At 51.4% G+C, this 15298-nt stretch overlaps 1 protein-coding gene across 1 annotated transcript in view; it reads right to left on the bottom strand.

The window, feature by feature from the left end:
• LOC133371893 (cytoplasmic phosphatidylinositol transfer protein 1-like) overlaps window positions 1-15298 on the bottom strand; it is a 64080-nt gene that overhangs the window by 38977 nt on the left and 9805 nt on the right. Inside the window, exon 2 of the mRNA XM_061599842.1 lies at window positions 13324-13493. Coding sequence (XP_061455826.1) covers window positions 13324-13371 — 48 coding nt within the window. The 5' untranslated portion in view covers window positions 13372-13493. The remainder of the gene's footprint in view (window positions 1-13323; window positions 13494-15298) is intronic.

Genomic DNA, 15298 nt, shown 5'->3' with positions numbered 1-15298 from the left:
CTATGAATAGGGATTTCATGGTAAAGGGTATTCAGAGGGGGTTTCCCATTGCCTCCCTCTGAGGCTAGTCCTCCCAAGCTGGCTTGGGCCTGCTCAGCTTGCCACAGCTGCACAAGCCAGCCCCTTCCTTGTCCACAACTGCCAGCTGGGGGGCAACTGGGCTCCTTGGGATGATGCAGCTTGCCCACGGCTGCACAGGTGGCAGGGCACGTCACCCCTGAGCCACTTCCTGTGGGGGTGATCTTTAGCTGGCCCTTGTTGACACCCAGGAGACACGAGCGGGGATTTGAACTTGCAGACTCTGGACTCCCAGCCAGACTCTCCTCCCCACTGTGCTATAGTAGTTTGCCAGCAACTACAGCTGCCCCTGAGCACCATTCGTAGAAGGGTGCACGAATATAACGTCTGTATAGGGTCATATCCAAACTGTCAGCATTTTGCCAGAGGGGATTCAAGTGCATGCCAGGACTTTTGGGTTTGTGCAATTAAAGTGCTCTGTCGCCCTAGTGCAACAAACTCACTCTGTTGCTGAACTCCAACTCCCATCAGCTCCAGCAAGCATGGCCAACGGCCAGGGATGATGGGAGTTGGGAGTCCAGCAACGTCTGGAGGGCCACAGGTTTCCTATGTCTGCAATAAGTGTGGTTTGCAAGAACCTCTCCCCACGTATCACATTGCATGGAAAAAAGAAGGGCGGCAGCTCAGTGGCATGGCCCATGGAGAAGCAGGGGCAGGAAAGTAGCTCAGTGGCAGAGCAACTGATTTGCAGGCAGGAGGTCCCAGATCCAAGCCCTAGCATCTCCAGGCAAGGCTAGAAATATCCTCTCTCTGAAAGTGTGGAGAGCTGTTGTCAGTCAGCGGAGCCAAACAATGGTCTGACTCAGTCGAAAGCTATACCTCTAAGCCAGGCCAACACAAAGAGGGCAAGCAGCGGTTTCTTATGAAACCTGCTATCGACACTGAACGCAGGCCAATACCAAGCATGTCGCTGGTACAACAGAAATGTTCTGTAGCATAAAGACTTAATTATGTTTGTCCCCCACCCTTTGGATGGATCCAGTCACCTATGGCGAGTCAGAATTGCCGGCAAGGCGACCATGCACAGCAGCTCTAAGAAAGCCAGGAATGAAGCCAGCTTATAGTCCTCAGACCTTGTGCAACCGATTGGGCTAGTCAAACTTTCTGGTGCTTTAGTGACTTTGGTTAGAAACATATCTCACCTATGCTGCAGCATCGGAAGATGCCTTATACCTGGCCAAGGTCATATGATTTATCTCACCGTGCACCATGCTGCCTGTGGCCACTCTTTCTTGCGGCCTGACTCCCATGCTGGATATCCAATTGGGGACTTCTGTGTGCAAAGCAGGTGCTCTGCCACTGAGCTAGGGCCCTTTTCTCCCAGTAGGTTAGAAACATTTTTCCTTTCCCTGAGTCTCCGAGCCTGGAAGATCACACTGCCCTAAGCAAGCAGGCTGGCCGGGTGAGCGGCGAACCCTAGCACATCCACGCAAATGGCATGAAAATGGCGTTAATTATACAACAATGAAATGTGCAAATGAACTTTTTCCAAAGAGACACTCGGTCCAGAACAAGATGTTGGCCTCTCCTGCGTGGGATTCAGCCTCCTCGGATGGCATTGCCATCACCGAGCCATTAGGACCCTTTTTCTAATGGGCCAGCCTGGCTCCCCGCCACTCGTTCTGCTTTGGAAACGGCCACAACAGTCTCAACCTGTCCCTCCTCCTCCTCCTCTTCTGGAATAACGCCGAAGAACAAAGCCATCCAAGCCATTCGCCAAACAGCTTTGCCACAGCAGAGACATGTCCATTCAGGCGCATGGGCACTGCCCCTCCAAACTCAGCCTGCCCTCAGCCAGTCCCCACCTGCCTACCTTCCTCCTTACAAGCAGGCCAGGGGGTGGCCCTGCCTGTCACCGTCCTCCCCCTCCTCACTCTGAGCGCTGCCCCTTGTAGAACACAGGAGGGAGGAGGATGGGGACTAAAGTAATTGGCTCCGCCTGTCATTGGCTCTGGCTCCGCCTATTGTTGGTCTCTCTGCCTTCCGCCCTACCAACTTCAACGGGCTCCACCCACCATTGGCTCAATTTCCTTTAGACCGCCTGGGGAGCATCACGTCGAAGCAAAGAAGAGGAGGAAAAAAATCAGAGGTGGATGTTTGCACCACTGGCCTCTGCTGGCCGACCGGAAAGTCTTGCACCCTTCCCTGATGGTCTTCAGCACGAGGCCCAGAATTTGCCCATCTATCCACCATGTTTGTGCCTCGCCCTTAGGATCACAGGAAGCTGCTTTTTGCCAAGTCAGACCACTCTCCCATCTAGCTCAGTACTGTCTGCACTGATTGGCAGCAGCAGCAGCAGACCGGGGATGTTCCATACCCTATCTGGGGAGGCCAGGGATTGAACCTGGGACTTTCTGCGTGCAAAGCAGATGCTCCACCGTTGAGCCACTGAGCTTCCCCACCAGTAGCGTAGTGGCAAATTCAGAAGTGCAGGGTCCCTTCGTGTTAGTCACAGCCACACCCCTCCCCCTTTTTTTGCTGCTGTCTTGAGAGTAAGATCCTTGTTAATGCCTTCTTCCACAACAATAGAAGTCCCTAGGAGCAAATAAGCACAAAAGGGAAGAGTGTTAGCTACTGAGAAGAGTCTTCTTACTTGCTGGCTTACCTCCTTTCACTCAGGTTGGCTCCAGTCACCAAGAAAGGACAAGGAAGCATGTTAGAAGACTCTTCTCAGTGGCTAACACATTCCCCCTTCGTACTGATTGGCTCGTAGGATGCTGGAGACATAGGGACCCTGCTCCCAAAAAAGTAAGGGGTCTAAGACCCCCAGAGACCCTGGACAACAACACCCCTGTTCCCCACACATCATAGGAAGTTGCCGTATGTCAAGACAGACTGGTCCATCTCACTCAGTATTGCTTACTCTGTCTGCAAAGCGACTCTCCAAGGATCTAGACCAGAGTCTTTCCCAACCCTACCTGGAGCATCCAGGGATTGAACCTGGGACCAGTTTGCATGCAAAGCTTGTGCCCTATTACTGAGCTGCAGCCTCTTCCCAACTACTTCTGCAATGCACTTTGAGGTGGCAAGCATTGGGCCATCTCATTAAAAAAAAAATCCTCACTGCAACCCCCGAAATAGATCACATTCATTATCTTGAACATACTGACATTTTTTTTGAAAAACTTCTAGCCCTTACGATTGAATTGACCAAACCCAAACCTTGCGAACTTATAAGTATTAAAGTGTCTGATGAAAATTTCGGAAGGCAGAAATGCTTTGCTTCCATCTTCCCTTCTCAACGGCTAACAAGAGTAGAATTATGGAAGTTCTCTGAAAATGTAAGAGCCTATCTGCTGGATCAGGCCACTGGCCCATCTATTCCAGCGTCCTGTTCTCACAGTGGCCAGTCAGATGCCCATTACAGGAAGCCCGCAAGCAGGACCTGAGTGCAAGAGCAGTCACCCCTCCTGCGGCTTCCAGCAACTGGTTTTCAGATGCAGACTGCCTTTGATTATGGTGGCTGAGCACAGCCATCATGGCTAGTAGCCACTGATAGCCTTATCCGCCATGAATGTGTCTAATTCTCTTTCAAAGCCATCTGCGTTGGTGGCCATCGCTGCCTCTTGCGGGAGCGAATCCTGTAGCTCAACTCTGCGCTGGGTGAAGGAGTCCTTTCTTTGGTCTGTCCTGAATCTTCCGACATCAGCTTCAGTGGATGGCCCCTAGTATTATGAGAGCAAGCTTGACTTGCAAAATTTATTCATGCTGCAGAGGTTTTCTGTTGTTATTGTTTTTGCACAGACGTTAGGGTTTGTTAAGCACTAAACTTCTGCATTTTGCATCTGCTGGGAATGGCACTGGAGCCTGTGTAATGATCTACGGAGTTGCCAAGGCTCCGTCCCTCCAGGGCAGCCCGAATACATGCATACCAGACTTCCCCCTATGCTGGACTCAGGAGGAGATCCCCACGCACACACGCTCAACTGCAGTTTTCCTCCTTGGCATAAAAGCAGACCAGAAATCCTTGGCTTGTATCCTACTCAGAGTAGATCCACTGGAATTAATGAACCTAAATTAGTAATGCCTACCCACTTCAATGGGTCTATACTCACGAAGATCCTCCGTGAAACAGAGTGGTAAGCGCCGGTAACGCAGCCAAAGCTCTGCTCACGGCCGGAGTTCGATTCCAACGGAAGGAGGAAGTCGAATCTCCGGTAAAAGGGGTCGAGGTCCATTCAGCCTTCCATCCATCCGTGGTCGGTAAAATGAGTACCCGGCATACGCTGCAGGGTAAAGAAAGGCCGGGGAAGGAACTGGCAATCCCACCCCATATATACGGTCTGCCTAGTAAACGTCGCAAGACGTCACCCTAAGAGTTGGAAACGACTTGCACTATAAGTGCGGGGACACCTTTACCTTTACCTTTTACTCTTGAGTAGATCTAGTACTGATTACAACCCTTTACCCTAAGCTGGGCCCTCTTTTCTTTGCGCAAAATGTACCTATTGCCTCGTCCCCACATTGAGAAAAGGGTCACGGCTCTAGCCCCGTGTAGGTGGATGTGTAGAAAACTCCGTCTTTTGCATAGCTAGAATGCAGCCTCTCACACAAGAGTCACATCCATTGTTCCACCCATTTTTGCTACAGGCCCCTGGAAGGTCCCCCATGAGAGAATGTGGCCCTCGGACGGAAAAAAAAATCTCCACCACTGGGCTAAGGAGCGAGGGCTGCAACGTCCCGGGTTCAAATCTCACCCTGGCCAGGAACCCACTAGGTGGCCTCAGATGGGGGTGCACACCCTCTCAGCCTCAGCCCCTCCCATCTGCAAAAGATGGGGGCGATAACGATAGATTGTACCTTACAGTAGTGCTGTAAGGCAGCCCTCGACGACACGGCACCTTCCAGCTGTAACTCCCATCCGCCCACACAGCCAAGGGTCAGGGATGCTGGGAGTTGCAGTTCAGCAATGTCCAGAGGGGCCCAGGCCAGGGAAGGTTGCCTCAAGGGGTTATATTTGGGATGGGGAACCTGCGCCTCTCCAAACGTTGCTGGCGGCACCTCCCTGTAATTCATGGGCCGTTGGCCATGCTGGGGGAGTCTGATGGGCGTCAGAGTCCAACCACATCTGGAGGGCCACAGATCCCCCGCCCCGGGCGATACAGAAGGGCAACGGGCCGTTCTCCGTCTCTCTCACCCGGAGGGATGGGGACGCTTTGTGCTTGCCCTTGGGGACGGCCCTCTCAACTGCCTCGTTCTGCCACCCCCAGCCCCAAGAGTGTCTGTAAGGGGGCAGCTGCCAGAACGCCAAGGGAGCTTTCTGGCTTTTTCAATCAAGACATAAACAATTGAGGAGCGGTGGGGAGAGGGAGTGTGCTAGGTAGGAATGTCATTAGCTTTTGGGGATACTTTTTCATGTGAAGGCCTCGGCAAATGTTATGCTCGCTTCAAAGTGTTGATCCATGCTAAATGAACTGGGAATTGCTGACCCTTTTGAAGTGCTACGCTGCAGCGATGTTAGACTTTTCACGACGCCCTGTTGTTGTGCTACTTTATTTAGACTTTTCTAAACAAAGACTTTTTTAAATAAACAAAGCGGGGAACCGCTTTGGGCACACAGAGAGGTGTGGAAAATGTGGTATATAAATAGACTATAACCATGTGTCTGTGTACCCACACTATCTTATTTACAAACACACCGTTTTAACATGTCAAGTGTGTGTGACATGCATACACGCACAATTTTATCCACACACAAACACACAGAGCTTATATAAACACAGTGATGTTTTAGCACGTTGTGAGCGCATGTGTGTGTCTATACATCCGCAGAGAGAGATCGGAAATGTTAATTCCCCTACTGGAGCAAACGGGCCGAGTTTGGCATGCGGAGCAGGCAGGGGAAAAAGCTGGCCGGCTCTCCCAAGAGCTCTAGCATACCTTCAGTTTCCGCTCCTCCGCCAACCTGTGTACGAGGAAGTTTCCATGACGCACGCTACCACGGCAACTGAGGCCTTTCACGTGAGGAGGCAGGAAGCCGCATGATTGACACTCCTTGTGCAGAACAGGGGAGGCCTCCGTAAAGCAGACCCTCTCCGGGCTCCCGAGCCAAGAAGGTGTTCACGGGACGCCGTCCACGTCCAGAGGGGAAGCCAGGCTTGGGGCCGCCTTGAAGGCCCGTCTCGCCTCGCTCCTCGAGTGCTGGCCCAAAAGATTCCCGTCCCCTCTTCAACTGCATGAATTTTGTTTAGGTCGTTTCCCTTCCTCCCCCCTCAGTTCTGTCCTCCCTGCAACAAAGTGGTTGGAGTCGAGCCTCATCTGCGCTGTGCAGTTGCATACCACTTGAAACAGTCATGGCTTCTCCCAAAGAATCCTGCAAAACTATGGTTTGTTATGGGCGCAGATAAACCGCTCTGCAAACTAGCTCTGTGAGGGGGAAGAGGAATGACTACCCCTGAAGGAGACAGCATTGAGCACGGAGGATCATTTGATCTGACTTGGTTTAAGCCCAATTCCTGTGACCAGGCCGAGAGAATCTTTCTGCACATTCATTTTCTTCCCTCATCCCTTGGTCACGCTTTAGCTTGGCCAACAGACAAATCGGAAACCGGCTTTCACTGAGGCAAACTCATCCACGTTTCATGAGCCTTACTGCATTTGACCTTCCCTCAGTGAGGTAGGCTGCCTTGTTTACAGGCGGCAATTTGAGACAGGAAAGTTTTGCTCAAGGCTGAACAAGCACTCCCTCATCATCATCGTCAACTACATGCCCTTCACCCAAAGGTCCCAGGGTGGGTTACAACAATTTTAAAATATATTAAAAACCATTTAAAAACAACCTAAAATCCCAAAATAGGGTGGGTCCTAAAAATACATGCCTCAGGTGTCAAAATGGAAATGGACTGCCTTCAAGTCGATCTTGACTTATGGCTACCCTATGAATAGGGTTTTCATGGTAAGCAGTATTCAGAGGGGGTTTACCATTGCCTCCCTCTGAGGCTAGTCCTCCCCAACTGGCTAGGGCCTGCTCAGCTTGCCACAGCTGCACAAGCCAGCCCCTTCCTTGTCCATCAAAGGCCAGGGTAAAGAGGTGTGTGGTCAATGTGGGACTCGAACCTGAGTCTCATAAATCCAGTAAGGGTCAGCAAGGCGTAGTAGACTATGTAAGAATAGACCAGGAGGAACAAAGTTCAAATCCCTGCTCGGTGGACCACTCCTCAACTGTCAGCCTAAACCTACCTCACAGGGCTGTTGCGCGGATAACATGGGGAGGGGCAAAAGAGGACTGTGCTGAGGAAGGAAAGGTGGGGGCAATGAATAAATAAACACAACTGGTGGCATCCAATGCTGGTCAAAGAGTAAACCCATCAAAGTTAATAGACTAACTTAGGTTCATTCGTTTCTATGGCTCTGTTAACTATAACCCATCGCTATTCACTGGATGCACACTACCATCTTCTGGGATGCCCCCAAATGTCTACCTCCCTCCATCGCCACAATATTCAGGTCTGTTTTGGAGACCTCAGAGCACTTCCTGTTGCTATAAAGCTGCTTTATATAAAGTTATTTATATACGGGCATTTATAGCTCATCCTTCACCACGGGGACCCGGACAGCCCAATACAATGAAACCATCCAGCACCTTCCAACCCCCAAAGGCCTGTGCAAAAAAGGCACATCTTGACTCAACATCGAAATGTTTTCAGTAGTGGTGGGGAGCCCGTGACCCTACAGAAGTTGTTGGGCACCAACTTCCATTGCCTCCAGCCAGCATGGTCAACAGTCAGAGATGATCAGTGTTGTAGTCCAACAACAGCCAAAGGTTCCCCACCTGTGGCTGACAGTGCCAGAAGCACCATGGAGGAGAAGGCAGTCCACAATCTGGGGGCCACCACAGAAAAGGTCTCCTCCTGCACTCCCACCCCACAAATTTCACACGGGGATGAAGCTGCCGTCGTGGCCTCTCCTGCGGATCTCAACATCTGGGCAGGCCTATATGGGAGGATGCGGTCCTTCAGATGTTTGGGGTCCAAGCCGCTTAGTGCTTGGATGTCACCGGGAGCCCCTCGAATTGAGCTTGGAGGTGCACGGCAGTTAGTCCACTGATCCATCTAAGTCAGGGATGTGGAACCTGTGGCCCTCAGCCCCCAAAAAGCATGGCCAATGATCCAGGATGATGGGAGTTGTAGTCCAGCAACATCTGGAGGGCCCCAGGTTCCGCACCTAAGGCCAGTATTGTCCACACTGACTGGCAGAGGCTCTCCAAAAGTCTCCAGCAGACTTCCACAGTCCTGCTACAGCCTTTCAAATGGTGGTGCCAGGGGCTGAAGTGTCGACCTCTGGCATGGTAAAAAGTGGCATGGTAAAAAGCACGTTCTCCAGAAATGAGACACAGTCTACCACTATTCTGCAGTTGGACTGTTAAGGGACCCTACACGGTCTCGGCCCAGTTTATCTGATGGAGCGCCTCCAACGCCACCAATTATGCCGCCCGACAAGATCAGCCACGCAGGGCCTTCTCTCAGTCCCGCCAACGAAAACAGCTAGGTTGGTGGGGACTAGAGAGAGGGCCTTCTCAGTGGCGGCCCCCACTCTCTGGAACTCCCTCCCGTATGATCTCCGGCATGCCCCTTCCCTGAATGTATTCCGCCAGGCCTTGAAGACCTGGCTTTTCAGACAGGCCTTCGGGACTTCCGGGGAGGGTTAATCTCTATGACTAATTGCCTATAACTCTGAACTGTCATTGTTTTATAATTTTTATCGTTTGTATTTTATTATGATGATGTATTTTATTGTAACTGAGATGTACGTCGCATAGAGTGGCCACTGGCCAGATAGGCGACACATAAATTAAATTATTTATTTATTATTATTATTATGGGGAATCTGCTGTGACCCTCTAGATGTTGCTGGACAACAGTTCCTACCATCCCTCACCATCAGCCACGCTGGATGGGGCCGATTGGAGCTGCAATCCCAGCACACCTGGAAAGCACCAGCTTGAAAAGGCTGGTTTGCATCTTTCTGAAACCATGGCACCCAAGACAGGGCCCAGGACTTCACATGAGGTCTGACGCGCAATAGTATTAACAACATAGGATTCATACAGGTTGAGGTCCAAGGAATCATCATCACAAGGTCCAATGAATCATCATCACAAGGTTTCAGCTTGTGATTCTCAAAAAGTCGTGATGGAGACCAAAACTGCCCTCTCAGTCAGCCAGCAAGTGGTTTAAAACCAAGGCTGTGTGTATGTCTGTACTAGTGTCAAAAGTGGTAAGCGGGCATTAGTTTCCCAAGAATCTCAGACTTCCTTCTTTTAACAAAAAGAAAACAAAGGCTAATACAAGACGCAGGGTTGTAGTCCTCATGGTAATGAAGAATCGAGGGGAAGGGCCATAGCTTAAAAGGTAGAGCACGTCCTTTGTATACGGAAAGTCCAAGGTTTAATCCCCAGCATCTCGAGGTAGGGCTAGGAAAGACCCTTGCCTCAAGCCCTGGACAGCAGCTGCCAGTCAGTGTTGACAACACTGAGCAAACTCAGGATAAGGCAGAGTGGGTTAAAAAAATAAATCCCTGTGTTGCTTGAAAGTTGTGTCAGCAATGCCCACGGAGTTGCTGAACAAGATGGCTCATTTAAGTCGCATCTGTCCAAGGAAGCATGTGTTTAGTTGACCAAATTGGCTTCTCCAAAGAACGCATCCAAATTGAGATCCACCTCCTCCAGCAGCAACTGAAAATCCAGTTACTGCAGAGAGGTTGTCAGCGTCACCATGGCACTGGGGCCTTCTCTACCACGCAGCCTCTGGCCATCTCAAGAAGGAGCAAGTTCTTCTCCTGACTCATACGGCGAAGAAAGCTGCGCTTGAAATTAAATAATCCGGGAAAGCGCATGTGGGTGGGCTGCTTTGACAGCCTTCCCCCACCTGGCGCCCTCCAGCTCTTTTGGACTATGACTCCCATCAGCTCCAGCCAGCACAGCCGATGGGAGTTGTTGCAGAAGGCCATGTAACCACTTCAAGTCTCCAGGACAGTTATGGGCAAGCAGGCCTGCTTGATGTTAGAACAGCCATAAACAGTGGGGATTCTCAACATTGGAAAGAGCTCAAAGGCATCCTCCAGACTCCCCAGAAACGGGACAATTAACACAGCCCCAGGGAACCTCTCACACATTTTCCACATGGCCATCGCCAGGGGTGTAGTCATCCAGGACCTGGGAGGAGGAGGTCTTAGACCCCTTACTTTTTGGGAAGCAGGGTCTCAATGTCTCCAGCACCCTTTCCTGATGATTGAAGTCAATCAAGGAAGCAAGACAGCCACGGAGAAGACTCTTCTCAGTAGCTAACACACTCTCCTTTCACGCTGATGGGCTCCTAGGGATGTCTGTAGTCGTGGAAAGGAGCAGGACAACAAGCAAGCAAGGGAATCTGGAAAAGGAGGTGGAGAGGGCAGAACTTGGGTTGAACGGGGTCTCTCTCTCTGTGCTGCACCGCCTCCAGTTTGTTTGTTTACAAAGATCTTATTCTCAACACAGCAAAAAAAGGGGGGAGGGGAAGATCGTATGGTTTTGTTGCAGCCCAAAGCCAGGAGTGGTAGGGGAAGAGGAGGGGAAGAGAGAAAACATACATTCAAGGTGATGGGGAAAAAGTGTGTGTGTGTGTGTGTGTGTGTGTGTGTGTGTGTGTGTGTGTGTGTGTGTGTGTGTGTGTGTGTGTGTGTGTGTGTGTGTGTGTGTGAGAGAGAGAGAGAGAGAGAGAGAGAGAGAGAGAGAGAGAGCGCACAAGAGCAAGAGCGATGGTGTTTCAGTTTTTAATGATGTTCTATATATACACATGTGCTGTGCGTGGTAAGGTGAAATTCAAATGAACATGTCTAAGAGAGAGAGACAGTGTGTGTGTTGTGCAGCCAACTGCAGAGGCTAGGATCAGGAATTTCCATGCTTTAGTTTCCTCCTAAAACTCATAAGGTCTGCCCAAATACAGTTTACTCTGAGGCTTAATAGGGCAACCAAGAAGGGAAACTCAGCAAAGGAAGTTCTTTACCTCACAGAGTCTTAGTACATTTGCCCATGTACGCACCGAGAAAATAGCTGATCTAGCAGAACGGCAACACATGGAGATCTGCACTGATCATTGCAATGCATCAGTAAGAGAAAGTACTCCAAACAAAGAGACTGAAAGCCCATTTTATTGTATAATCTTAAAAGGTTGTATAATCTGAGGAGGGGGCATGGCTGTGAAGGAGCATGGAATGACTATCAGGAAAGGACCCTGCACTTCTGAATTTGCCACTACGCTAGGCAAGAGCTGGGTGTTAGTACAAAGAGCTTGCGTGCTCCAGGAAAGCCAGGTGGGACTGCGATCCAGCTTCAAATTCTAGCTGGGCTCAAGATCCAATCCAAAAGTTCCAGAAGGGCAGATTCTGCACCCTTAACCTTGCCCTGCATGTAGAAAATTCAAGCTAGAACGGGGGGTGGGGGTGGACAACAAGCCTCGCACACCCTTTCGACAATTTAGCAGGGAGAGACGTTGATGTGGGGTAACAAGCAACCTCCTAAATGCATATGGCATGGACTGCTGAGGACCACACCACATGAGGGCGCCGAAACAATGTAAAAGAACTGGATGACATCAGGCTCGAATCTGCTCTTGGGAGAACTCCCAGTGTTCCACTGGATGGGAAGCCTGCGGCCCTCCAGATGGCGACCAACCTTCATCATCCCTGACCACTGGTCAAATTGGCTGGGGCTGATGAGAGCTGGAGTCCGGCAACGTCTGGAGAGCCACACACTCCTCATCCCCAGCGGTACACCTTTAAATGCTCAACGGCACCCATCGCTCCAAGGACGGTAGCTCTTCGGAAATATCGCTCACGATGCAGCTCCTGAACAACCCCCCCCCCCCCACTGGCCACCGGCCCTGCACTCTCCGGCTTGCCAAACACCCAGGAGCTGCAGCACGCAATGTCAGAAGCGGGGCTGGCGGCGCTGCCTCACTCACCCGGGTCAACATGCGCGCAAACACAGCGGAATGGGGCGGATTAGAAATGTGCAATGGCACTGGAAGCTCCAGCCATTGCAAAACAGGAAAAGAGCCGGTGTGGTGTAGCGTTTAGGGTGCTGGACTAGGACCTGGGAGACCAAGGTTCGAATCCCCGCTCAGCCATTAAAGCTCACTGGGTGACTTTGGGCCAGGCACCGCCTCTCAGCCTAACCTACCTCCCAGGGTTGTTGTGGGGATTAAATGAGGAGTATGCCAACTTGACCTCCTTGGAGAAAAGGTGGAATATAAATAAATAGATAAATAAATAAATAAGCAAGCAAGCAAATCACAGGCTGGGGGCCTTGGAGGTGTGCAAGCAACTGAGGGTATGTATACAGCATGCATTACTGCACAGGAACCCCAAAGCATGGGTTGCCAACACAGTGCCTGCGGGCGCACCTGTGCCCATAAGAGGCCTTTACTGGCACCCACAGGGTCCCATCCACCTTGCTGCTGAAATTAGGTTCAAAAGAAGCCTTCTGTTATAACCTGCTTCTCCCCCACCTGTGACCCCCTGCCGAAATCATCTCTCCCCCTCCCTGAGTGGAATTAGGCTTGAAAAAAAAGCCTTCCATTGGTTTCAGTGTTTAGCTTTTTTCAAGCCTAATTGTTTGCGGGAGGGGAGGGGAAAGAGACGAAGATCTCCTCTGGAGCTTGCAGCTGAGGAGGGAATATTAACTCTTGCTCCTCCAAAGAGACAACCCTCCTCCTCCTCTAATGTAGGCTAGTGGGGTGGGGAAGCTCACCTTTTCAAGATTCATCGCTGGGGGTGTGGAGAGCGAGCACATGTGGTTTTACGGTGTGCATGTGCACGGTGCCTACATCCATTTCCTCTGTTTTGCAAACGTGCCCCCAGATCCAAAAAGGTCGGCGACCCTTGACCAAAGGCAAACCTCAATTCGGACCCCTTTCTCTCTTCTCTGCTAGAATATTTTTCCTTTGGGGATCCGGGGCGGGGGTAGCACTCTCTTCAGTCCTTCTCTTCTCCAGTTATATCATCTCCTGTCCCCCTGTCCCCCCACATCATCCATGATCTTTCCTAGACTCCTAAGATTCCCCACAACTCTATCTGGAGATCTCTTGAAAAAGAAGGCGGCTGCCTCTGCTGCCTGTTAGAAGGGGGGGAGTTGTTAATCCAGGGCAAAGAGGGTCCCCCGGCCCCAGAGGCCACTTCTCTAAATAGCACCGAATGCGCAAACCACAACCAACCCGGTCTTCCCTGGGGCCATGGCACCCGGATCACCGCAACTGCCCCACGGTTTACCTCTTCGGTGGTGAGGGGCATACAGATTCGGTACTCTTTCACCAGCATGCTGGCTCCTGTTGCCCCAGGCGCCGCCGGGCTGGCCCCTCCTGGTGTGGTGCACTCCAAGGGAAAGGCGGGCTCTTCACCAGCCAAGTGGCCCCCAAGGACCCCTCGGGGAAGGTCGCATCCTGCAGGGAGACAGAGAGATGGGTTAGGGTGGAGTAGCAGCTAACTCTGGAAATGTGCTTGGCTAGGCAGTCTTCAGTGACAGCGTGTTCCCTCCTCTCTCAGTTCCAGAGCCCACCTGTTCTCTCTCTCCACCCCCCCACCTCCATCGCTACAGGCTCGGCTCTGCCCGTGACTTCATCATCGGTTGCCACGGCAGCAGTTGTGAGGTCACCAGTCTCCTCACGTGTCAGCCAAAAGAGCTGGAGAGGCAAGACCGTGAGAGGCAAAACGGGTGGGGGAGAGAAGGAGGTTGCCGCTCTGCCCCCTTGCCACTGCAAGGAGGGGTTGGTCTCCCCCGGAGCAAGTTCTCCCACTGCCCACTGCCCTCCACAAGCTTATTACGTTATTTCAGAATAATATTTCCTTTCCTTTTTAAGCTCATCCGGGCAATAAAGGTGCCTCAACGGTCAGGTGTAATGGGGACTGGGCGGGGGAAGGGCATCTGCCTTGCACACAGAAGGCAGCTCCAGGTAGGGCAGAGAGACAGAGCCCTGCAAGAAACTCTAAAGAGCCGCTGCCAGTCAGTGAAGGCAGTACTGCTCTAGATGGACCAACAATGTGACTCAGTATAAGGCCACGTCCTACATTCCCATGGAGGAAGAAAGCAGCAAGACTGCAACATATATTTGTACTAGGTGTAACTCTGCCCTGCTCTGATACAGAGGGGGTTATAATTCATGCCCCATATTCTCTTTTTAATGCCAAGGTTCGGGCTGCTTGGGTGATGCCACACGAGCAAGACAGGTAGATGTCTGATCATGTGCAGAGTGCCTTTCTCCCGCCCCAAGGGTTAGATCTCCCAAAGCAGACATTGCAGCTTCCAAGCAAACTTGCCCATTTTTATACAATGAAGTAGCCGCCTCGTGTGGGAAGACGCCACAAGGCCCCAGGTTCAAGCCCTGCCATTGCCTGTTGAAATATTGCAAAAAGTTCTTCCAGGGGGAGGGGGTCACTGGGAGATCAAGCCCCATCAGCCTTTAGTGTAAGAACAGCCCTGCTGGTCAGGCCACTGGCCCGTCGAGTCCTGCATCCTGTTCACACAGAGACCAACCAGATGCCCCAGTGGGAAGCCCAGGAGCAGGAGCAGAGTGCAAAAGCACTCTCCCCTCCTGCGGCTCACAGCAACTGGTATTCAGAAGCATACTGCTTCCAAACCGCAGAGGGAGAATGTACTTTTTTAAGGCTTCAGATGACTCTTAAGTCTTTGCTGAGACAACATCCTTCCAAACTCAGCAAGCGCAGCCCACTGGGAGCTATCCGAGGTCCTGATTTCTGCTCTGACTTGGCAGTAAAAGAATTTATGGAATTCAATACCATTTCCCCCACAGGCCCTAAGCCCCAGCAAACAGGATGCTAACAGCACGTCGGGCGGCCAGAAGGGGCCGAGACTGAGAAGGCATTGGGGAGGGGGGAGAAGAGGATTAAATAGCTGCTCTTGATCATGTTTAGAGCATATGGACACAGGTTGCTTTAAAGCCAAGGATAGGGAACCTGTGGCCTTCCAGATGTTGCTGGACTACAACTCCCATCATCCCTGACCATTGGCCATGCTGGCTGATGGGAGATGGAGTCCACCAACATCTGGAGGGCCACAGGTTCCCTTTCCTTGTCATAGACAAACCTTTCATACCACTTTAGCATCATTCAAACCCATTCACACTCAGGTGCCACACATCAAGGAATCTAGCACAGATGCCTTCACCAAGCCAGCCATTATTTTATTCCTTCCTTCCCTTGTTTACATCCCACCTTTTCTCCAAGGAGC

This window comes from Rhineura floridana, chromosome 17 (genome assembly GCF_030035675.1).
Source record: "Rhineura floridana isolate rRhiFlo1 chromosome 17, rRhiFlo1.hap2, whole genome shotgun sequence".
Classification (NCBI taxonomy): domain Eukaryota; kingdom Metazoa; phylum Chordata; class Lepidosauria; order Squamata; family Rhineuridae; genus Rhineura; species Rhineura floridana.
Note: the sequence above shows the minus strand (reverse complement) of the source record. Positions and strands in the feature narration are given on the sequence as shown.